Genomic DNA, 23,066 nt, shown 5'->3' on the forward strand with positions numbered 1-23,066 from the left:
GACCATGACTATGCATTGAATGACTTGGAGTTAAACTATATATGGGGTTTTTACTATGCTTATACACAAAGACATAAAGACAGAGACACACACAAAATCTGGGAACGAATGAATCAGAGTAAGGTTTGCAATGTGGGCGAAAATGCAAAATGCAAAATACGACAAAAATGAGGATATTCGATACAACTTTCTATATAACTTATATTACACACACAACAACTGGGGGCGATATCCATCCACTCGGGCTCGTCCATATCTACACGCACATATTCGCTTGGAAGACATACCGTTATACACTAAAGCACACAAGATATGTCAACGAACAATCATCTAGCATTAATTGCAAAATGCCGATAGACTAACTCACATTTACGCTCCTACCGTACCCAATCTAGACGATCTCCTCCTTTCTCTATCCATATGTAAATCTCTTGATTTCCTTCTCGAGACTTCACCGTTCGGTTTAGGTGTAGCGATAAGCTGTGGTCGGTCGATGTTCATACCTGACATATCCACCTTCATATCTTTTATCCCATCACTCAACATGGTCGTACTGTTAATGGGTTGTAGCGATCTATCATTTTCACCATTCACCACAACAGCTTTAGTTTCATTTTCAGCGAAAGGTTCGGTCTGACTTGTATGTCCAGATTGGATCGAGGTATCGCTTTCACTATTCGACCTTGATCTTGACCTTGAGCGAGATTCCGTAGAAGCTGTGGCTGTATTACTTGGACTTTCAGAAGTATTCAATCTTGATCTAACGCGATCATCCGATCTATAATCGGTCGGACCTGAGGGTATAGTGTTCGTATTTGGTTGAGTAGGCGATAAAAGCATTTGTTCAACATGATCACTTGAACCTGAATCGCTCCTACCGCCCTCAGTCGTAGTTGTTCCTGAACTACCTTCACCTTCTTCTTCTTCTTTCTCTTGATCCTGGTCGATATTGATATCTTCCAAGAGTATATCCACAGCCTCGCCTATGTCCCCATGAGTCCTTCCCAAAACGTTCTGAGCCTGATCAGGCGAAATACCATGTCCTACAGGTAAGCTATTGAGCAACTGAGTGATTTCTGATGATGGTGATAGCGGTGTTTTGGGTCTCTTTTCATCCACAAGTTCACCTCGTTCTCTCCTCGCAGCTTCAGATACATCTCTGGCATGCGGGACCGAGAGGATATCTTGAATTTCCGCCGGGCCATGCTCTCGATCGCCCATACGGCGGACAGATTGGAAATGCTCAGCTTGAGAGAACAGGGCGAGCCATAACATTGAACTATCCTCTTTCATCGTGGGTAGGTAATCGGGTAGAGGTATCGAAGGAAGATGAGGAGTATGGACTGTCTTGGATCGAGTGCGATGGGAAGGTGTGATGGGTACAGGACCGACTTCGGAAGGTGAGGGCGTAGCTGGTGGATCCTTGGTTGGGCCAGCTTCTGTCTGCCAGGGAATCGTGAACGAGGTCTTTGGGTATCGTGAGTCAGTTGAGTGCTGTTCTGTAGAATGGAGAGCAGTTGACTCACGGTTGACATGACTACTCGGATATTACGCTTGAATACTCTGGCAGCAGCTTGTATCTCAATATGGGAGCCGAATTGTTCTGTCATAATACAAGAGAGTCAGCACTGTGTTTCCGACCGATGATCTGTAGAACCAGGGTCTCCATCTTTTTCTAACCCGAATATGAGGCGTGAGGGAGAGTGGTACTTACTCAATTGCCTCATCCTAGCTACATAACCTTCATATCCCTCACCATCCTTCATAAACGGCACTACGAAACCCTCCATCACATCCTTATGAGTCTCTAGATAATCGCACACCAATTTGCGTATCTCAGCATGACGTTTCTGCGATAAAGACAAAGTTGGTCATTTACTACAAGCTCAATTGATGACCAATGAGATGGATTTCATAAAGACAGCTATGAAGTAGCGAAGACAGAGAGGAAGTTGAGCAGCATCATAACTCACCTCACCACCGAACCCTTGATCCGACAGAACTCGAAACAAACAATTCCCATCTCCCTTTACATCCCTCAATGTCAATCCTAATCTAGCTATCTCACTCTTCACAGCCGTATCTTCCAATGCTATCTCCTCTAGCGAAGTCGTCACCAGATCTGAAGGGCTGGAAGCTCTCTTTGCTTTAGATCGAGTAGTTCGTCTAGTATGTCCATGGCCGTGTCCATGGCCGTCTGGCTTCTTATGTCGTGGTTTACCGTTAGGACCGGTCGAGATGTAAGAGGAAGTTTGAGAATCCGGTCTGGAGCCGGTTGTATTGTTGTTATGTTTCTTGGGTCTTTTACCTCCTCCTCTCAAGCTGACTGGTCTGGGTCTAGGCTTGGATGGTAGATTCGTTGAAGTTGAGGTTGAAGCAGAAGGAGAAGGTAGGGGAGGTGATTCTTGACTTGGATTAGAGATTGTCGAAGGTGTATAATTAGAAGAGAAGGTTGAATCTTCACTACCCTCTTTTCTACGTCTTTTGCGAGTACGCAAAGACCATGGGATAGGTGATGTAGGTGGTGTAGCCGTAGTTGTCGAGGTGGTCTGACTGGATGAGGTGGAAGGTCCAGCTTCGGGCTGGGTCTGATGATCTAGGGGAAGTGGGAGGGGCAAAAGCCCCATCTTGGATAAGTTATCCTCGAATTGTATGACTCTCCTATGAGTATTCTTCAAGGATCAGAGATCAAGGATCAAGATGGTCTTGAATCTGTTCACCTGCAGTGGATGGCGAGGGTGTAGTCTACTAGCAGTTATTTATAAGACTGGATTATGGTCTTGGTCTTGGTTTCACGCGAGTCAGGATAGGTTGAGATGTTGAATCACTCCAAAAAAGGCAAAATCTGCCGAGATGGGAAAGTAAAACTTTGTATTCCAACAAGTGATATGTATGTTCCGCAGGTGTCGCTATGCAGTACCATGGATGGATGTAGGATGTGCTCGAGTTGGTCGATGCAGCTGTTCATATGTTGCTGGTGGGTGGGGGGTTGAAGGTGGTCCTAGTGTCACAGTCCATCAGATTTTTCCCGTTGTTGTCAAAAGTGTGAGTGGCGGATCACGAGACAACGTCATACACGATACACCATCCCTTGTATTACACTACCCTTCCCGATCTGACACGACACAACACCCCGAAGGTCAGTCTATATTATTCACTACAACGCCTGCACAGCAACGAAAGGCTATGCGACATTATCTATGCATGGATGAATGATTGTTTGAATAGTGTAAAAGGAACGAAAAGCGAAAAATGAAAGACTGAAACTATTCCCTTTCTCGTTCCGTTTCCTTATATGAGTGTGTATGATACGATTTCTATTCTTGGAGGATATCTTCCCTCTTTGGTCTAAACAACACAGTGATATCAGCTAAAGGTCCCTAGCATGGGAGATTGGACAAGTAAACTCACTTGAGCTCTTTGACATCTTTGCTGTGTCTGATATCTGATCCTTTGTCAAGGATATTTCTAGCTTCCTCATCTTCAAGTAAAATACCCAGACCATGATCCTGCGTAAGTTCGATGACGTGGTCAAGTTCCTGCAGCAACACACCCACCAACGTCGTCAACAGTCTGGTATATATCTGTTTATATACAGAAGCTGGAAGCATCACTCACAACAAATCCATCTTGATCAACATCCAACTTCTTACCTAAACCCTCGATGATCTCATCCGAAGGTTTGTGTTTGATCACAGTCAAAGCTTTCTTGAGGTCCGCCAAAGCGATTTGACCATGAGGGGAAGTTTCAATGACGTTCAAAGAAGATCCAACTTTCTCGTCGTACTTCTCCAATTGGGTATCGATAGTCTGGATCATCTTTCTGACCCTCTTGGATACAGCTACTGAAGGTGAATTCTCTTCCTGTCTTTCTTTCGATTCCTGCAAACAGAAGGGAACATCAGTCAAATCATCTGTGAGTCATAACAGACATGTTCGGCACTCACAGCCTCAGAAAGCAAGTTATCCTCCAATAACGCTTTAAGTTCATCCCTCTCCTTGACGATACTACTCTTGGCAGTCAAGATACTCAACGCTTCAGCTAATTCACCAAGCTGTTCTTTGGTCATACGAGCATCTTCTTCCGGTTTAGGGGGTTCTTTGATTTCTTCCGTAGTGGCGGCAGCAGGCTGTTCAGCTTCACCTGAAGCTTCAGCAGCGGCTTTCTTGGCTGCCTCCTCTTGTTCTCGTTTGGCAGCTTCTTCAGCTTCTTTTCGTTCTTTCTCCTCCTTTCGAGCTTCTTGCTCTTCCTGCGAAAGCCATAAAAGTCAAGTAAGCATCAGGCCCTTTCCGAAAAGATCCTGAAAACAATTTATCTGAATCATCTGGATGCCACTAACCTTCTCTTGATCAGCTTCATCCTCGATAAGTTCTTGTTGTTGTTGCAAGACTTCGAGTTTCTGCTTGTAAGTAGCCTCATCAGAGACGTTAAGTTCCGCTTCGTTAAGCTGTCATTTCACACACAAGACTAATGAGCTAGACCGATCATAATGGCATCTTCACGAGACACGAAGCTCACCAAGTTCTCAGGTAAACTACTGAGGGTAGTCACCAAACTTTCCATCACGTTATCACCTTTCTGTTCAAAGTTGAAAGCTCTACTCAAGACCAACAATACACCTGAGATACCATTGGTGTAGTGCAGCTCGATCCATTGTTCCAACTCTTCCCGAAGTCTAGCTGGAGATACACCTTGGAATCGGATTCCTCGAGATTGACAGGCGGATTGGAGTTCTTTGGTGGAAAGAGAATCTACGCCTTCGGCGTGGATCATCTGAGGAACAGTCATGGTCAGTGCGCAATTGACACCTTGTTACAAGATGGCATACTCACCATATCATCCACTCTGACTTTTTCTAATTTACTCCTGATCTGATGTTTCAAGAAGTTATCCGTTCCAAAAGCGTTGATGTTCATATATCTACACATCGACACCAGTTGAGGTCTTGAAAGATTATCCAGAGTGATATCATCGTGGAACAATTTGGCTACTCTGACTACATCGGTCTGAGATGGTGTTTCACCGGTGGATCGAACCTGCAACCGCATGTCATCAATATCAGCACTGCGTGTTCGGTTTTGTTTCGCCTCATTATAGAGGTCATGGGGTGCGGATGCTCACCTTCCTGAAGAACTCTTTGAATTCTTCGCTCTTCACTACACTATCCGCTTTCAACCCTGATTCCCTTACGGTCTCTTGTAAGAATTTGGCCATTTCAATCCTGACTCGTAACAGCTTTCGCTGTTTCTCGCTCTGTTCATCCCACAAAGATACCTTATCAGCATCATGACGACTCTGACATAATCAACCATACAGGGTGAAGACATACCGCTGCGAACTCCCCTTCGAACGTTGAAGGCAACATGTTGGGGAATAGCTTCAATGCGACGGGTAACAACAATTCCATGAATGGCACCAGTACGAATGGCAAGAATGGTATCAGACGAAGTAGATCTGTTGTCGTTCTTCGAAGCTGTTTGAGATAGACAAGAACGTATCAGCACCACGTTGTCATGTACAACGATAGTGATGTGGGAAAGTATGCTATGAGACGAGACTGACCTGTCTTCTCTCTCTTCTTGTCAACGTACCTCCATTCAACACTTTCCACTGCAACTTGCTACTGATCTTGATCTCTTGACCTAACAACTTTGTTCCCGCCCAATAATGAGCTGCCTCTTTCTTCACCACCGCCCATATCCTGGCGGGTAATGGACCAGTAGGCTTCTTCTTCTCTTCCTTCTTGGCCACTTCTTTCTCCTCTTCCGCTTTGGCCAGTTCAGTCGCTTTCGGTGGAAGAGCATTCAGCGGGGTGGGAGGGAGAGGAGGCGGTGTACCTAATGGTGGATCATGGATGTTCTTGGGGGAGTTAGGGTTGGAAGGTGCAGGGAATGGTGGTGGCGGTGAAGATGATGTGGTAGGTGGTTGAGGTTGAGTTGAAACTGAACGGGAGAAAGATGGATGGGAATATAATCGGGTTTGCTGAGTTATCGAGAGTGCTTGTAATGGGATTGGTAAGGATGATGAAAATGCTCGATTGGAAAGCGTGTTACCGAGGGCATGAGCGTATAGTTGTTGTTCTGTAGCATACAATCGTGATTAGTCTGCCTGGACTCATTGAGAGCATGATGATCACTTACGTCTTAAGGATACGCTACCTGCTTCACGCTGCAGCATCATCCCATGAGGACTCCTTCTCAACACCGCCCCCATGGAAATGGAGCCTACCCCGCATGTCGCTCGAGTATACAGCATCGAGATCGCTTTGATGAGTGCTTGTGAGCTGTTCTGGATGAGGACGAAAGAGTGACTGGGAATGTAGTGAAGCAAAATGGTCGATGGAAGTGATAGCAGTGTATGAGAAGATGATTGAGAGAGATGTCGAGGAATGAAGCTAAGTTGGAAGAAGTCTACGTGCGCGGAATGACAAGTTGAATTTGGACCAAAATAACAACCGAATGCGGAGTTCCCCATTCTTGGAGATTTGTTACGCATTCGTCACCACACAGGCCGAACTCAACGGGACCTTCTTTTCCGCCTAATGACAGCTACAAGGATGCATCGCATGACTTCATTCCTGACAGACCCGCTCCGCGATGTCATTCTCAAACCCCTTGAACGTCCTACTCATCCCACCGATACTCTACCTGGTGTTCAGACTGATAGTCCCCCACCCGCTCAAGCAGACTCCAGCAGCATCAACGTATACCGAAGAGAACTACAATTGGTTACCTGCCAAACACCCCGAAGTGATATGTCATCGAAAGTACACCGCCAAAGAGCTATTAGAATATGATGGGACAAAATCAAGTCCGAGGATATTATTGGCTATTCTGAGAATTGGGAGTGATGGTAAATGGGGTGAGAGGACAGTATTTGACGTGACGGCCGGTAAGACCTTTTATGGTCCAGGTGAGTGTAAAATTACATGCCTCATATATATAGACGTTGCTGATTGAGGGGGAGTGGACAGATGGTGTATATGGTAATTTTGCTGGAAGGGATGCATCGAGAGGAATGGCAAAGCAGTCTTTTGAGCTGGGTAGGTGCAACCGAAGCAACGATTTTTCAGAGGCATGTTGGCTGATCAACTCTTGATGGTAACATAGACATGCTCACACCCTTCGATCAGCCACTTGACAAACTCTCTGATTTGACTCAAGCGGAAATGTAAGCTACCTCTCCGATAGTCATCTTAGGCGTCTCACTGATAGATATATCCCATTCACAGCGACAATATGCGAGGATGGCACGAGCACTTTGAGAGAAAGTACATCGTATGTGGCGAATTGGTAGAGGACAATTAAGGTTACAGGTTATATAGCGCTCACATTTGAATATTGCTGTATACATGACCTATGCCGCTACAGATAGCAGTCAGCAATACGTATATACTTCTTATGCACCACCCGGTGGTGCATACACAGTACATCTGCGCAAGTACAGTCAGCAGCAGTGGTTGGAGGGTGAGAAAGCCTTCCAAAAATTAGAAGTAAAAAGCAATGACCACGGAGGGGATTGAACCCTCGATCTTCCCCGACACTCGCTTGTAAACAGAAGCTGTAAAGGGGACGCCCTAACCGCTAGGCCACACGGTCCGAGATTGCTTGTTTCGCTTCAGTTTTGCAGCTCCATATTCTGTCTCCCGTGGTTCGGGGTTGTTTGTCTGCTCAATCTGAAGTGATGTGACATGGGAGATTTGCTGTTGGGTGTGCGTCTATGGGCTTGTGTCCTTGTGCCACATTCACTTTGGTCGATCGGATATCTGGAGTATGCCGATCTCGATTTGCGGGGGGTGACGTTGCGTGATGAGCTCCTGAGGTGCGAATGACCAAAGGTTGGCCGTGTTGTAGAGGTCATAGAGGTAAGAACGAGAATAGTGTGGGTGGAATTGCACCGTGAAACTTGGCTTCCTAGTGGACGGCAGGGGTACAGAGGAGAGGAGTAAAAGATCGTTACGGACGGAGGGAAGATGAGAAGGAAGAAGCAAGGCCAGAGGGGGAAGAAAGCGGTGAATGAGAAATGTGTGCGGAATGAGAACGAAGAGGCGAACGATGGCAGATTGGGGTGCCACGAATGCGGAACGAAGCAGCAGTGAAGAGGGCTGACCAAGCAAGCAAATAGCAATAGAACGGAGAGTCGAGAAAGATTATCGAAGACCATGAGGTTCTGTGTGTGTATGTGTGTGTATACATCTGATTCATGGTGGAGCCCATATGTGAGACGATGATCGGTAGTTGGTGATTGTAGAGGCAAGTCGAGAAGTGTGGAAAGCCTTGTGTGTTATTCCCATGAAGATTCTGCCAGATCCTCGACAGAGTCACGTACGGCGCAATCCTTTTTTTCGTCTGACCATCAGGTCAGTCATGAGCGATGTTGCCATGAATTTTGTAGGTTGATGGACAAGCAATAAAGGCCGACCTCTGGTATCCGCACTTTGTTAAGAACGTAGAGCATGTCCAGATGACCATATGTACCCTAGGATTTGATGATTACTTCAGGTATGTCCATACGAGATCCGCATGCATTCTTGAATGATCAATATCCTAGTATACGCTTGCAATGATAGACGCGGTCCAATCACTATTTGTGCAATCGAGAGAGAAAAGTATCCCCTACCTTGGGGTCGAACCAAGATTTCCACTCGTCTGCCGAGTTGTCCACACGAATGATGATATATACACATGGTCACTGATGTGAGGGCAAGCTCGGGTATCCTAAGAAAGTGCTCTTACCCGCTGGGCTAGCAGAGATCCATATTGGTGCAAGCAGAACCAATACCCCTTAAAGTGCGTGTAAATGTATATGCGGACAATTGAGAGAAGAACAAAAAGTTGCTCGCGATTCATGATTTTTCGAGTATTCGCACCTGCGCAGTTCTTTTCCTTTCGTCTCGTCAATCAATCAAATGCTTAGGATGCTCTACTCTCCAACTCAGTCACTGAGTCCAAACGAGATGAGATGATCTTCACCAAGCCGAAGCGCATATCGGCCGTTTGTAGACTGGGGCGATCGACGATGAAGTCACGTGATAATCGCTTCGGAAACAATCACCGTGCACCAAACTTCATAACCGCAAAAGGGAATTACACACCCAAGAATTATCTGTACCGCGGCCGATATGCGCAGTGAACGATCTCAACGATTCTCAACAGCTCAAAACCACAGGCCACGTATTCCATCTCATCATAATCATCAATATCTCGCAAGCGATCTAGTCAAAGTTGACACTACATTACATTACCAGAATATGCTATGGTGGCTGACTGATGTAGCTCTTTCTCTGAGCCAATTTTGAAGCGGTCTTACCCGCGGTATGTTACTGACTTTGTACCAGCTAGTTTCGTCTTTGTCAGCATCAGAGATGAAAAGCACCTACGAAGTCGTTTCTACGACGTTCTTCGAGACCCACGTCATGGCTCTCATCGAGGTCTATATAACTGATGTCGGATAGGTATCCCCAACCTTCATTTTCCTACTCACAGAATATAACAACTCACAAACATTACTTATATACTTCTGATCGACAGATCAACTGATTCACAAACACCAAACACACAAATTCAAACACAACCTTGATATATAATTAACAATGGCGAAATCAGCTCCAGTTCGTGAGTACCTCCAACCTTCAACCTACAGAGAAGTTAAAGTTACTAAATTTTGATCCCATTATCTAGCTGGTAGCAAGAAAGCTACATCTTCGCGACCACGGCCTTCCGTCAAAAGCATCTTCAGTACCTCTCGACAAACCTTCTACGCATGCTTCTTCATCCTCTGGTTCTGCATCGATGTAGCCGAGCTCGGTCTCGTTTCACAACAGATCCACAAGTACGGTCGATTCGCTCAGAACTGGCCAACTGGAAAATACCAACATGCGATGGGCCTCTTGCTCTTCACCACCATCATCGGTTTACTCTTCTCCATCTTCCATTGGGCATTGGGTCTGACAATGTACCTCCCCATCTTCCTCATGTTCGGTGTCTTCTGGGGTACAGGTGCTGGTATAATGTATGAAACTCCCTTCGGCCACGGTTTCCAATGTAGACATACCAACGACCCAAGTCGATTCGCTCCTAATTGGGTGCCATATTTGGGCGAATGTTCTAGAGTGACTGCTATTGAAGGTTTAGCTTGGGCCATGTGTGAGTGATCATTATTGTTTCTCAATCAATTGTAGAGATGGCACCACTAATATCATTGATGTCCTTTGCAGTCGCTCTTTCTGTGATCGCTCTCTTCTTCACCCTCTTCGATAAATTCACCTTCACCTCCAAACGATCAGCCGTCTACGAATCTCTTGCTGAGGAAGGTCACGCTCAAATCGAAGAGAAGCATTAAATAATGACTTCCACCTTCTCTAATAAACCTCGAGTCTAGTACTCACCCTCATACATACACATATATAGCCTTATAATACAATACATAGACCACGATAATCTATAATAACCAGTTCTACAATATGCATACAACGTATGTCGTTATACTGTCGTGATCGTCATGATGAGTTGATTGTACACCGAGCTCCGCTTAACAGCTACAACCTCCGCTAGACCAACTGTCATCTTCTAATTTGATAGGCTCAGACCTGCGTAAGGGTGTAGCAGAAGTCTTGGACCATAATGCGGGTGTTGCCAATATCTATAGTGATGGTGAGACTAATATGACCCTACAAACGGGTTGATCTGACTCACTCTTCTTACTAACTCCTCAAACGCTTCCGGAACTCTTAGTTTCGTCTTCGCCGAGCACTCTGAATGTCGAATCAGCATTAAAAACAAGATATCAAGATATGATGTGCAGCGAACGTCGAGCAGTTACTCACCTACAAACAGAGCTCCCATCCGTTGGGCAAACGCTCTCCCTTCATCGGTGGTAACCTGTCTCGAGAATTCCTGTGCGATTCGTCAGCTTCGCATCTCCGATGTTGATTGCTTGATGTCCGCCTGATGGATCACTGACTTTATCAACCTTGTTTCCCACTATCATCTTTACTACTCCTTCCCCACAGTACGTATCGATCTCCTTGAACCATTTCAGCAATTCGTCAAATGTTTGCCGGGATGATACGTCGTACACTAACCTATCAGCTTGGTTACAATGATACCATGACTCACCTAGTACGACACCCTGTGCGCCTCTATAATAACTTGATGTCAACGTCCTAAATCGTTCTTGACCTGCCGTATCCTACATCAGCCGAATCAGCGTCTTCAGGTACGTCATATAACAAAGTCACAGGTACTCACCCAAACAGACAGTTTGTACTTCTTGCCATCTAGCTCTATACTCTTCACTTTGAAATCAACACCTATAGTAGCGGATGTCTCCTCATCCGATAGAAATTCATCGTCCGTGAATCGAAGTAATAACGATGATTTGCCTAGAAGGATATAGAGGATTTAGCTCCAGGCTTGTAGAATCCGTGCGAGTGAAGCCAACCTAAGCTAGACAGACGTACCGACACTGGAGTTACCTATTAATAGTAGCTTGAGGTTCAAGCTTGTCAAGATGGTTGAACTCATTCCCACTCAGCTCATCGATACACTCTGAAGAGGTCTATCTATATGATCTATGATTGTATATGCTTACAACAACAGATACAGTCGCTAAAAGGCGAATGATGGTCATGACATGGACGACCAAAACACCGAATCACAACGGCATCAAATATCCACTTGAACTGGGTGGCAAATGGCAGTGAAACATGCATGAAACAACTGTCTTTTCTATGATCACAACAAACCACGTTGTCTAGCTGCTCTCAATGCTCTACCTCTCGGACCGGCCTCATGCATCACCCCAGTCCATACTGTCCCACTATCCGAACTCGTCATGCTCATCCTCGAGCTCGAGCGGGAATAAGGCGAATCCAAACGGCTCTTGTGACTGATGGCTGGTTGACGCGTAAGAGAGGGTTTATGGGGGTTCGATTTTGGCAGAGTTGATAGTACTGCCAGAGCATTGGCTCGAACATCGGCCATCCTATACAGATACAAATCATAGTGGTCAGTACGACTCACAGATGAACGTGATGTCACAGAGGATACTACTCACCTCAGACGGTACGCAGGAGGGGTTAGACCTTTACCGAAAGTCCTGTTGACGTGGTTCGAACAGAGCAATGCTATGACGATATTGAGAAAGTGGAAACCTAGCACACTGAATGCTGCAGTAGCGAAATCATGCAGGTTCTCCCTTTCGAATTTGATCCATTTGGCTTTACAACCTGGTAAGGTCGTTCGAGGGTAACATCTATTCGAGTATGTCGCATCATCTATCATATCGCATTATCAGTCTTCGGTTACACAGGTCATGCCATTCACTTACGGAGAGGATTATAGTAACCGCAGCATTTCAATGAATTCTGTATAGTCAGACGTTCGCCGTCATCCAAGAATTGACTCCAAGATTGGTTCAACTTCCTTTCCAGCTGTAAAGATCCTCGCTTATAGGATGTATATCCTACTAAACACATGGATAAGACTATTGGCCATAGTAGCAGATTGTAAAAAGCCAGTATCGGTCTTGAATTCAGGAGCGTCCCGGTAAAGCCGATCAGACCGGTGAATATGCAGAGTAGTGAAGCAAGAGTGAGGACTAAGTTGTCAGTGTTAGTCAGACAGGTATATACGTACATATGACTATGTCCGGATCGGACACCATGGTCACATCGCTATGTAAATTGACTACTCATCAGCTTTTTGCAATGGTCTCTGTCACTTACCTCGACCAAGTATCAATAGTGCCCATGTTAACCCTGCAACTCCATATGCAAAGACCTAGATGTAAATCAGCTTTGTCCATTTGAGGCCATTCAGAACTCACAGTCATGACCGACAGCAATAGAACCCATTTGTAAACGGTCCATCTCTCTTTCCTTCCCTTCTCAGCTTCCTTGACCTGTCTTGGTGCAGGGAACTTATCTGTGAGTTTCTCACTGACATCATTACTCGACAGATTACCTAGTCTACCACCCTCTTTCCAAAACGCTGAGGGGTAAAATGGTACTGCCAACGTTGAGGCTGATGATATCGAGCTTCGGGAAGTGGCGAAGGAAGTGATAGATCTAGTTGATAGAGCAGGTGAGGAAGGGGTTTTTATCGATTGCGATGCGCGGGCGAAAGGGTTTTTGAATGACTTCAAACTTGACAGAACGCTAGGTGGTCGACTATCATGTGGTGTTGCTGGACTCGAGGAACCCATAGTACTTTCTCCCGTACCCCTTGCTGTAGATGTCGATTTTGACGAGATGGTACTTGGTGTACCGCCTCTTGACCGTTTGATATCTAATGGTAATGGAGGTACAGGTCTATCTCTACTATCCCTCGGGAACAAGCTGGATTCGAAAGCACTACCCCTACTTGCTCGTTCACCATTCGAGTAAGACTTCGGATCCGTACGATGTCTTCTCAGAGCTGCTAGCCATGCCGCTGATTCCGCCGAGACACTTCTGATCTCGTCGTTTGACTGGGATCTGGACGTAAGCGGAGCATGCCGAGTCGCTTGAATAGGACTGTTCGGTAAGTTACCATGGGATGGTATAAGGCGGATAGTCGGATTTGGATAATCCCTCGGATCCACCAATGGCGAAGCCCTCTGATACCTCTCTAATACATCATTGTACCCCAATCCCAGGTTCCTCCCATCTCCATTGCCTGATACATTGATATACGGGGATAATAACGCTGGCGAATAAGGGATGTCTAGCTGCGGCAGGGGCGAGTTCGGATTGGGAGAACGACGTCGAAGTCCAGGGTTGTCAAATGCCATCTCGATGGTGCAGTGTGGTCACGATGCATGATTGAAGATCTTGTCTTCGAGATTCACCGGAAACGAGAAAAAGTATGAAAACGACATCGTTGATGTTTGAAAATATGACGGACGAAATATGTCAAGATCCAGGCTGAACGCCATGCCAGCCGCTCCAGCGAAAGTGAGACATTTCTTGCCGTTGCTATTCTAGCACAAGTGTGATCTATACGATCCTCGAATCAAGAGGCATTGGATCGACGTGGTAGAGGTTTACTACGATGTGGTAGGGGTTTTCTATGAAGCGAGTTGCGAGTATCTGACAATCCAAGGTAGAGAGAGAGAGATGTTGATTTACACAATCATCTTATCCATCCATCTTCCAGGCACGCATACAAAGATCGCTGTGACGTCGAGATGTTACAGCATTTTGTAAATTTCTATTTTCAGTCCCCGCATTATGTACATACATATATACATGTACATGTATGCGCTATGATATCATGATATCACTGCTTGATATAGTTATACCATGTCACAGGCTACATATAAAGCAGATGCATATCGTGAAGATGAACTTCTTCATTACCTCTACATACACTATTGATCGTACACATGATGGCAGACATTGATAACGACCAGGTCAATGATATCGAGATTGGTATCGTAGGAAGTGGAAGTATGGGTGGGGTGAGTGATCAGCTTCTGTAGGACGAACGCCAAGCTCACCGTTCATATATATATAGGGTATGACATTGCTTTTCTCACAACACGGCTCAAGAATAGGATGTTACGATTATGACAAAGAAGCTGTTCAAAAGCTAATGGACGAGGCTAAGCAAGATGAGAACGTTGATGAAAAACTGGTACATGGGTTCACATCTTTGGAGAAATTAATCAAAGCTTTCCCTACAGGATCGGGCGATAAGCAGAAACCCAGGATACTCGTGCTTAGTATGCCTCATGGTAAACCGGTTGATGGCATCCAAAACGATTTACTCCCATTGTTGGAAAAGGGTGATATAGTCATTGATGGAGGGAACGAATGGTGGGAAGAGACGGAGAGGAGACAGGCCAAAGCGAGGGAACAGGGAGTCGAATGGGTAGGAATGGGTGTGAGTGGTGGATGTGAGTAGTCTATGAAGCACAAGTGGCAAGGTGATGACTGACATAATGCAAAGATCAATCTGCTAGACATGGACCATCGATGTCACCCGGATGTACCAAGGAAGCATGGGAGTATCTCAAGCCTTATCTGGAGAAATGGGCAGCTAAAACACCGGAGGGAGAGCCCTGTGTAATGCATATAGGCCCAGGTGGATCAGGTCATTGTGAGTAACGCTGTTTCCGGGCCTAACAATAAGCTAATTAGTTATTGATGATGATTATAGACGTCAAGATGATACATAACGGTATTGGTCAGTCTTCCATCATTTTGTATTGAAAGGCCTCTAATCCTACCATACACAGAACACGCACATCTCTCTATTCTTTGTGAGGTCCGAGCACTCTTACATCAACAACTTGGTTTATCCAACGACGAGATCTCTGATCTGTTCGAGTCATGGTGGAAGTCTGGTCCACTTCGCGGGAATTTCCTCGTCGGCATAGGCTTCAAAGGACTCAGGTTTAAGGAAGGCGGTGGTATAGAACACGCCGAAGATGGTATAGTAGAGAAAATTGAGGATAAAGTCACCCAAGATGTTGATCTATCCGAAGTGAGTGATTGGCATCCGCCTCCAGCCCATCTGACGCTGACATATGTCAATGTTATAGGGTACGGGCACTTGGTCAACCAAGGTAAGTGATTTATCAAACGCTTAGAAGGTCTGACATTGCTATAGGAGATCGCCGAAAGACATGTAGCTGCACCTGCGATCGCAGCAGCGCATCAACTTCGTATAATATCTTCTGATAAATTCGAAAGGCTCAAGGTCGCCGATAATCTAGGTCTCCCTCAACCTTCCCAAGCTAAAGAAGCCAAGTTTGACAAAGGGGAGAAAGACAAACTGCTTGAGACTGTACAAACGGCTGTATATGGTGCGATCCTTGGGGCTTTCATTCAAGGACTGGATGTATGTCATTTCTCCTTAAATCAGGTCGGGAGCGATACGCTGAGATTATCCTTCTAGATTATCACCAAAGCGTCTCAAGACCAAGTAAGCGTATTATCCTCAACAGTCCAAATCATACTGATAAATTTTGACCATGGCTAGAAATGGAACATATCACTGGCGACATGTATCAAGATCTGGAGACAAGGTTGTATCATCCAGTCTGGTATGTTTATCCACCACCCGAATTTAGATCGTGACTAATAGTATTCAACAGACGCTATTGCCGAGTTCTTTCTTCCATTATTCGAAAAGTTTCCTCCATCGGAGCCAATCAACCTACTCAAGAGTATACCCGAGATAGCCAGGGAATTAGCCAAGACGTACGATGCGCAGAAAAAGCTCTACACCATCGCTATCGAAACTGATGCTGTGGCTCCTGCTCTTGGAGCATCTTTGGAATACCTCAAGGCTGTCAATTGCCGTGATCTCGATACCAACTTTATGGAGTTAGAATTGGACTGTGAGTGATTCATTTCAGCATGACAATGGACTTCACTGACAAAGATCAATCCAGACTTCGGCCATCATAATTACGACATCAAAGGTCAGGCTGAGAAGGGACATGAGAAGGGTAAATACCATACGGAATTTGCCAAGATGCCAGGAGTGTAAGATATAAGAATACTATGCATTTACCGTACATCAAACTAAATTACATCGGAAACACACTCATCAAGCAGTTTGGGAGATCCAAGAGGGAACTTCAGGAACAGCTTTCCAAGCTTCTTCCCATCCTTCGGTCTTCCCGCCTTTAGCTGGTTTACCAAATATCGCAGTGACCAACCAAGATTCGCCTTGTCCTATCGTTCCTATTAAACTAGGTAAGATACCTCTAGAGAAAATGACATTTGAGTTGGGATCGATTTGAACCAATTGACCTTGCCTCTTCCCGCTTGAGCCTTTATAAGCTACATCAACCAGTCCGACAGCACCTCCAGCAGTCACTGCCCTCGACCAGCCAACTTCCTGATCACCACCTTTACTCATCAATCCAGAGAAAGACTGGATCAAGGCTCGACCATTTTCACCTTGCCCATAATTCGTCCATCCTCCTTCGGCAGATTCCAACTTCCTACCTGAGGTGATCTTGTGTACTCTCAGGTAATAACTCGACTTAGCATTTTGAGGTGGTATCAAGAAAGTCTCTACTTCCACATCTTTCCATGGTCTCCACTTTGAATTGAGGTGTACTTTATCTGTCCCTCGTCCCACGATTCGAGCGTCTATGGGATTTCGTCTGACTCTCCATGTCTCACCATCTGAGTCCTCCACACCATCCGAAGCATCTCGAAGAGCTAACATCGAATCTGGAGCCAGTTGCCCCAGATCCATATCACCGGTAGGACAACAGAAACCGAATGCTGACGAGTAGGAGAATTTACAGTATTTCGCTGGTCCATGTCGCATGGCGTAGTGAGGTGCTTGTCCGGAAGAAAGCAGGAAGGTATGATCACCCTGTCGACACATGATATGGGAAGGATCAGGAAGCGATTTGGTCAACGGGAATGAATCTTTTGGCCAAGCAAGTTCCTCAGAAGTCCAGAATGGGTGTGAAGATGGTGCAGCGAGACACAAGAAGGCCTTCATACACCAATAGGGAGAGCCTGTACATTCAGGTCAGCACGGTTTCGCTCAAGTGGAATAGACGACTTGCCTGGAGCATTATAGTTTTCTGTCATATTCATATTATCGAATCTATAACCGATATTCAGAGTACTGTCACTCCTGAAAATGTCTTTCGCATCATTCCAGTATCTCAGGTGACGCAACACTAAGCCCTTGATGTGGCCCCATGTCAATGGCGCAGGAGGCTCGATATCGGCAAGAGCCATCGAAGATGCAGTAGCGATGACAGCGAATCGGTAGACCATAGATCGACCGAATGGAATAGCAGCACCTAAGATCAGTCGTTAGTCATACTGAAATACAGTGAGAAGCTGAGGATCAACTCACCCTCATCTGAAAAGTAGTACACAAAATCGTTGATGAAGTCACGAGCTCTCTGTCTGTACTTCTCTGCTCTTTCTGAGTCCGTTTTGGCAGCGAGCTATAACAGTGTGTCAATACAAGTTGTACACGTTGCCTGATGACTCTCTATCACATACCTTTGCATAGATCATTTGAGCGGGCTGAATGGCAAAACTTGAACTATAGTAGTCTAGCTGCTTCACATCTTCAGGTCCATCTCGGCTCCAACCGGCAGATGCAGATTCTTGACCCTCTGCACCATGAGGCGAGAGTTGGAATTCTTCAAGCCTCTGCAGATCCTTTTCCATCTGCTCAGGGTTGTGGAAATCTGATCCTACTGTGCGTAAAGCCAAATTGGCAAAGACTCTGAACCATAACCAATTTGCTGCATCGATATCAGCACATATTGGGAGAACGCAATGAAAGGATCCGTATACTCACTATCTGGCATTCGTTTGCCTATACATGACTGGAGGAAAGCACATATGTTCTTCTTGGCCTCTGGGCTTTGATTCTACAGGTTCTCCATGAGCGTCTGAACTCGTAGCGATGATAGATCCCATCACTCACGTTGTAGAACACTTCTGGTGCCATGGCAATAGCGAAACTCAATGGACTCATCTCTACCATTCTCTGATCCTTGTCCATAGATTCGCCCCAGTACTCCTCCCCTTTAGGATTGGTACCGGAATCAAATCCTCTGACCCATCTTTCTACACCATCATACTTCGCTCCTCCAGCTAACAACGAAGCTAGACCCCATAATGGACGAGCGAACGCTTCGAGAGCGACTGCCTTGACATCGTAATGTGTTGCTGTACTTCCGATGTCTAGAAGAGCTCCTCCAGCAGATGTATGGGACGCCAGTGGGTCAAGGACTAACCCGGAAAGGTCAACAAACGTCCTGTAAGAGCTCGCTGATAGAAGACGACTCACGGGCTACACAACCCCTCAGCACATCGTCTCTGGTCTTGAATGGGTTGTTCAAAAAGTCGTTGGTTCCAAGTAACATGGTGAAGTCTCTAGGTAGGTCGGAGTAGGCTATAAGAAGCTTTGAGTGTATGTATAACAAGTAGTCAAGGTCCCAGTTTCACTGCTTGTAAGGTCATCCATCGCACACAAGAATCTAAATATTCTGAACGACGGCTTCACACGATTTGGCGGACCGCCAGGTACCGGACCGTACGCCCAAAATGGGCACAATGCTACTTGATGACGCTGTTCCGGCCAAAGGAGTCCGGCTCCCGGTTCATCCGGTTTTGAGCTTTTTTTTTTTTCTAGTGTGTGCACTAAACCAGAGAGATTCCGGCGGCAAGGTGAGATGGGAATGAAACAAATAAACCGATGCATGTCAAGTGAGAGCAAGAGGTCGTTGATATTTTGACGTATTTGTGTATCTCCCTACGACACCTGTCAACTGATCGAAATCGAACGGAATGGTGTCAGTAAGGTCAGATAACGACGAGACGCTCACTATACGTGCAGCAAGAACCCAAGAACCTAATTATGGTGCCACAGAACCCCTCAGCAATGATGTGGAAGAGGTGAGGCTCGCCAAGAAGTCTGAGCCCAATCCACTGGATATGGGGCAAATCATTCTTCTTAGTACAGCGAGGATTTCTGAACCTGTGAGTAATATGGACGACTGATACCTGACCTCTGCGGCTAAGTGCTGATGTTGCGAGCTCATGCCATACAGCTTACTTTCGGTATCCTTTTCCCATTCGTTCAACAAATGATAGTAGAGACTGGAGAAGTGTCAGTCGAGAACGTAGGATACAGTGTCGGATTTATCGAAGTTGCTTTCTCAATCACACAGTGTTTATCTCGTGAGTTTGTTCTGACAGATATCCCCCTGTTGCTGCTCTGGCTGATCAGCGTATGCTATATCAGTGCTATATTGGGCAAGAGCAGCAGACAAATTTGGACGAAAACCCGTTCTCATCGCATCTCTGTTCGGCGCATTATCATCAACAGCATTATTCGGCTTCTGCAAACATGTCTGGCAGATGTACGCCTGCAGGTTCCTGGCAGGTGTTTTTGGAGGAAATGCAATGGTCATCAGAACTTTATTCACGGAAAACTGTGATTCCACGAATCAAGCTACAGCGTGAGATCCCTTTCCTTTACTCTAAACTACCGAATATTGGTTGATCAAGTTTGTGTGCAGTTTCGCATACTTTGCTTTTGCTGCTAACATGGGAGCGGTGCTTGGTAAGTCTAATTATGGCTAACTCATATTGTCCGCTAGACACTGACGGGTTCAAAACAGGTCCAACTCTTGGTGGATATTTCGCGGAACCAGCAAAGCAATGGCCCAGAGTATTCGGGCACATACAGCTGTTTGTTCGGTTCCCATACGCTTTACCCTGTATTGTCTGTGCCATATATATATTGGTCTCTATGGTACTCTGCTCAATATACTTGAAAGAGGTTAGTTGGCCTACCCTTATGCTCCTGATATTGCCTGAAGCTGACAGATCTATCAGACCCGTCCACAAGAATGTGATAACCCACCGTCAATCAAATCTGTCCTCACGCGAAAGATGGTTGGCATGTTGGGAATCTACGGTTGGGCCGTCACCGTGGTATTCTGTATCTACGCTTTATTTCCATTGTACCTATTTACGCCAGTCGCAATCGGTGGTCAAAGCAAGAATCCACCTCAAATCGCTTCGTATGGTGCTGCGAATGGTCTATGCCAAGGTCTATGGTTGTTAATCGGATTACCAAGATTCGACAGATGGCTCGGAACGAAGAGAACCTTCGTCATTGTATCTTCGATGTTCCCGATCTTCATACTGTTACCCGCCTTGGCAAATGCCTTTGCTAGATCTGATCATTGGTTATTGTCTCAATTGAGTTTGGGAGCTTTCGTAACTATAGGATCGTCCGGAAATATGACTTTCAGTGAGTGCCTTCACATCAGTCCGGCCAAACGTGGACTAACCAGACGCTATAGCATCTGTCCAACTCCTGCTCAACTCTTGCGCACCTCCAGCTGCTATCGCTACGGTCAACGGTATCGCGGTAGCCATCTGCGGTATTGTCAAGAGTATCTTCCCAGCTGTCATCAACAGTATCTTCGCCATATCAGTATCGAACCAGATACTCAAGGGATATCTCGCCTGGATAGTACTCGCCGCTATGGCAGCTGGAACTTTCGTATGTGCGTTGTACGCACCGGAGGCTTCGGACGATTCCAAGGATTTGGATAAGAACAAGAGAAGAGTATTGGAAGCAGAAGGAGAAGAAGTTATGGAAAGCGGTCAATTCTAGTTTGGCATAAGTATATATGGCGGATCAGAATTCTGACATCTCTGAGAGATGCATATCCTGTGATTGCATTTTATTCATTCCTTCGCGTTGGCGTAGACTTCAGACAATCTCATGTGAACATAAGCTCCAGCTGTCATAACGTCATACCTCGCTGGTCGATCTTCGGTGATACACGTGTTAGGCGGAACGAGGGGCACGTCGTGATCGCAACCGAAGAAGAACGGTATGGAGTATCGATCCTTGGCAATTGTTGGTAAGACACGATGGCGTGTGGACACGAAAATGTCATCTTGGAGAATATGACGGTTAGTCTGCTTCTGCCTCGCCCTAAGAAAATGATGGACACTGGAACTCACTTGTCCACCTCTGTAACTGATCACCAATATTGACGATGAAAGTGTCAGGAGTGGGAATTGCATCAATCCCTGAGACAGCCAGATTAGCATTGTCCGTGAAGGATGTTATTCACTCACATTCCCCTTTCCGATTCTGCACTTGTAGACCTGACACCTCGTCTTGCCTCAATATCGTGAAGCACTCAAAATCCGTATGGGCCTATATTCTGATCAGCTCAACCGCGCCTATAGATATTTGGGATTGTCACATACCCCAATCCCAGGCATAAGCTCGTCTACTTCTTTTCCATCCAAAGCTGGATAATACAGTAAACGCATAATTGCCGCAGGATGACGGGTCTGCGAATGGAAGCTCAGCACTGATGTATCTGGTTAAAGGGCGGACGACCTGACCTTGTCCTCGAAGAATTTCTCAGGTAGATTGAGCGCAAGGGCGAAAAGTGGGAAAAGCTTGTATCCCAAGGCGAGGACTTGTCTGCTGTGCAAGTCGTCAGATCAGAGCGACCCAAAAGAGGCGGCGACGATTCTTACTAGTATTCCAGATTTGCTTGCTTCTGTTGAATCCCGTCAATCAGCCTCCCAGCGTATGACTGATTGACAACATTCCACTCACAAAGGCTTCTGCGCCTTCCCAGTCCTTCTGATCCGGCCAAAGATTCTCTGAATGCTTCAATTCACCTTCTTTCTCACTCTGCTCAAACGATTCTGGATGCACAAGAGGATCCAATCCTATATTGAACGCTTCATGCCGATCCCCCTTATTGTCCCTACGATACGATTTGTCAGACGTTATCGACGTACAATATATGATAGACTACACGTACGGATTGGTATTGGAGCTCAACAGCCTCATATATCCTCTGAAGTTGTCAGATTTATTGATATCGACCTATTATATCCCGATCAACGTGAGATCTGAGGTTCTTTTGTCTCTTGTACCCACTGTGCTTTTGATCTCAGAAGGCAGGTCGAAAAATGTATGGCTTTGCTTGAAGATCTCATCCACTACTTTCGGCGGAACACCATGATTCCTGACTATTTGGTCATAGGGGTCAGTGGTATGCAAATTTGAAGTCTAGCTAGGGAGTATAATTTCTCACCGTAGAAGAAACCTGCATTCAGACAAGCATCTCGGATCACTTCGGCCAGAGCTCTCCTCTTCCCCACGTCGAGGGAGTGAGCGTCCGTGAGATCACTACAGAGACCTGTTGAGCAGATCGTCACAAGGCGATGAGTAAGGCGAATCATCAGCTTACATGATAGGTATTGAGTCGAAATCGGATTCAAGCAATTGTTCAGATAGTCTCGTGAGGTCGGTCATCTCCTGTTCAGGTTTAGTCTACTTGAAGAGGACCCAGAAGCAAGTAGAATCATAAGATATCAGACATTGTATGCTGATGGAGTATTGTTTGTCGCTCCCACCGTTATCCTTATCTCCCATCATCGCACCCTGCTTATCTCTGTGTGAGCCATTAACAAAGTCACGTGATGACACATTGGGTGTATGTCGATTTCATTATAGCATGCATGAAGATGTCACTAATCCACGCTGTGCATCGGATTGGTCTGATGGTATCTACGATATGCAACTAC

At 45.8% G+C, this 23,066-nt stretch overlaps 10 protein-coding genes and 1 non-coding gene across 11 annotated transcripts; 4 read left to right on the forward strand and 7 right to left on the reverse strand.

The window, feature by feature from the left end:
- Positions 1-369: 369 nt before the first annotated feature.
- Positions 370-2,627, reverse strand: L199_000162 (uncharacterized protein; the record flags this gene model as incomplete). Its single annotated transcript, XM_064885935.1, has 4 exons — positions 370-1,467; positions 1,527-1,603; positions 1,715-1,850; positions 1,974-2,627. 4 exons carry the CDS (start codon positions 2,625-2,627, stop codon positions 370-372), a joined length of 1,965 nt encoding a protein of 654 aa, XP_064742007.1.
- Positions 2,628-3,317: 690 nt separating this feature from the next.
- L199_000163 (uncharacterized protein) lies at positions 3,318-6,256 on the reverse strand (the record flags this gene model as incomplete). The annotated part of the gene is made up of 11 exons (XM_064885936.1): positions 3,318-3,348; positions 3,412-3,539; positions 3,619-3,882; positions 3,948-4,250; positions 4,341-4,448; positions 4,520-4,774; positions 4,834-5,037; positions 5,123-5,254; positions 5,331-5,474; positions 5,564-6,081; positions 6,142-6,256. 11 exons carry the CDS (start codon positions 6,254-6,256, stop codon positions 3,318-3,320), a joined length of 2,202 nt encoding a protein of 733 aa, XP_064742008.1.
- A 341-nt stretch (positions 6,257-6,597) lies between these two features.
- Positions 6,598-7,308, forward strand: L199_000164 (uncharacterized protein; the record flags this gene model as incomplete). The annotated part of the gene is made up of 4 exons (XM_064885937.1): positions 6,598-6,913; positions 6,975-7,043; positions 7,111-7,171; positions 7,233-7,308. 4 exons carry the CDS (start codon positions 6,598-6,600, stop codon positions 7,306-7,308), a joined length of 522 nt encoding a protein of 173 aa, XP_064742009.1.
- A 196-nt stretch (positions 7,309-7,504) lies between these two features.
- L199_000165 lies at positions 7,505-7,599 on the reverse strand. The gene has a single exon. It is a non-coding gene; the product is annotated as a tRNA-OTHER (tRNA).
- A 1,994-nt stretch (positions 7,600-9,593) lies between these two features.
- Positions 9,594-10,342, forward strand: L199_000166 (uncharacterized protein; the record flags this gene model as incomplete). The annotated part of the gene is made up of 3 exons (XM_064885938.1): positions 9,594-9,615; positions 9,682-10,146; positions 10,218-10,342. 3 exons carry the CDS (start codon positions 9,594-9,596, stop codon positions 10,340-10,342), a joined length of 612 nt encoding a protein of 203 aa, XP_064742010.1.
- Positions 10,343-10,531: 189 nt separating this feature from the next.
- On the reverse strand, positions 10,532-11,526 carry L199_000167 (uncharacterized protein; the record flags this gene model as incomplete). Its single annotated transcript, XM_064885939.1, has 6 exons — positions 10,532-10,642; positions 10,696-10,754; positions 10,827-10,896; positions 10,964-11,191; positions 11,251-11,384; positions 11,463-11,526. 6 exons carry the CDS (start codon positions 11,524-11,526, stop codon positions 10,532-10,534), a joined length of 666 nt encoding a protein of 221 aa, XP_064742011.1.
- Positions 11,527-11,736: 210 nt separating this feature from the next.
- L199_000168 (uncharacterized protein) lies at positions 11,737-13,774 on the reverse strand (the record flags this gene model as incomplete). The annotated part of the gene is made up of 5 exons (XM_064885940.1): positions 11,737-11,986; positions 12,059-12,278; positions 12,332-12,601; positions 12,729-12,783; positions 12,830-13,774. 5 exons carry the CDS (start codon positions 13,772-13,774, stop codon positions 11,737-11,739), a joined length of 1,740 nt encoding a protein of 579 aa, XP_064742012.1.
- A 597-nt stretch (positions 13,775-14,371) lies between these two features.
- L199_000169 (6-phosphogluconate dehydrogenase (decarboxylating)) lies at positions 14,372-16,482 on the forward strand (the record flags this gene model as incomplete). Its single annotated transcript, XM_064885941.1, has 11 exons — positions 14,372-14,443; positions 14,500-14,881; positions 14,935-15,084; positions 15,145-15,171; positions 15,224-15,471; positions 15,530-15,553; positions 15,598-15,828; positions 15,886-15,912; positions 15,970-16,033; positions 16,085-16,330; positions 16,385-16,482. 11 exons carry the CDS (start codon positions 14,372-14,374, stop codon positions 16,480-16,482), a joined length of 1,569 nt encoding a protein of 522 aa, XP_064742013.1.
- A 60-nt stretch (positions 16,483-16,542) lies between these two features.
- On the reverse strand, positions 16,543-18,850 carry L199_000170 (uncharacterized protein; the record flags this gene model as incomplete). The annotated part of the gene is made up of 7 exons (XM_064885942.1): positions 16,543-17,474; positions 17,525-17,767; positions 17,824-17,917; positions 17,976-18,223; positions 18,280-18,352; positions 18,409-18,716; positions 18,775-18,850. 7 exons carry the CDS (start codon positions 18,848-18,850, stop codon positions 16,543-16,545), a joined length of 1,974 nt encoding a protein of 657 aa, XP_064742014.1.
- Positions 18,851-19,274: 424 nt separating this feature from the next.
- L199_000171 (uncharacterized protein) lies at positions 19,275-21,117 on the forward strand (the record flags this gene model as incomplete). The annotated part of the gene is made up of 7 exons (XM_064885943.1): positions 19,275-19,466; positions 19,538-19,667; positions 19,732-19,948; positions 20,009-20,052; positions 20,111-20,271; positions 20,328-20,748; positions 20,801-21,117. The coding sequence occupies 7 exons, from the start codon at positions 19,275-19,277 to the stop codon at positions 21,115-21,117; spliced, it is 1,482 nt and encodes a 493-aa protein (XP_064742015.1).
- Positions 21,118-21,191: 74 nt separating this feature from the next.
- L199_000172 (uncharacterized protein) lies at positions 21,192-22,794 on the reverse strand (the record flags this gene model as incomplete). The annotated part of the gene is made up of 11 exons (XM_064885944.1): positions 21,192-21,406; positions 21,474-21,542; positions 21,591-21,672; positions 21,726-21,812; positions 21,867-21,951; positions 22,005-22,027; positions 22,087-22,240; positions 22,298-22,362; positions 22,417-22,508; positions 22,574-22,668; positions 22,730-22,794. 11 exons carry the CDS (start codon positions 22,792-22,794, stop codon positions 21,192-21,194), a joined length of 1,032 nt encoding a protein of 343 aa, XP_064742016.1.
- Positions 22,795-23,066: the final 272 nt, after the last annotated feature.

Source organism: Kwoniella botswanensis, chromosome 1, assembly GCF_036426115.1.
Source record: "Kwoniella botswanensis chromosome 1, complete sequence".
NCBI classification, from domain to species: Eukaryota; Fungi; Basidiomycota; class Tremellomycetes; order Tremellales; family Cryptococcaceae; genus Kwoniella; species Kwoniella botswanensis.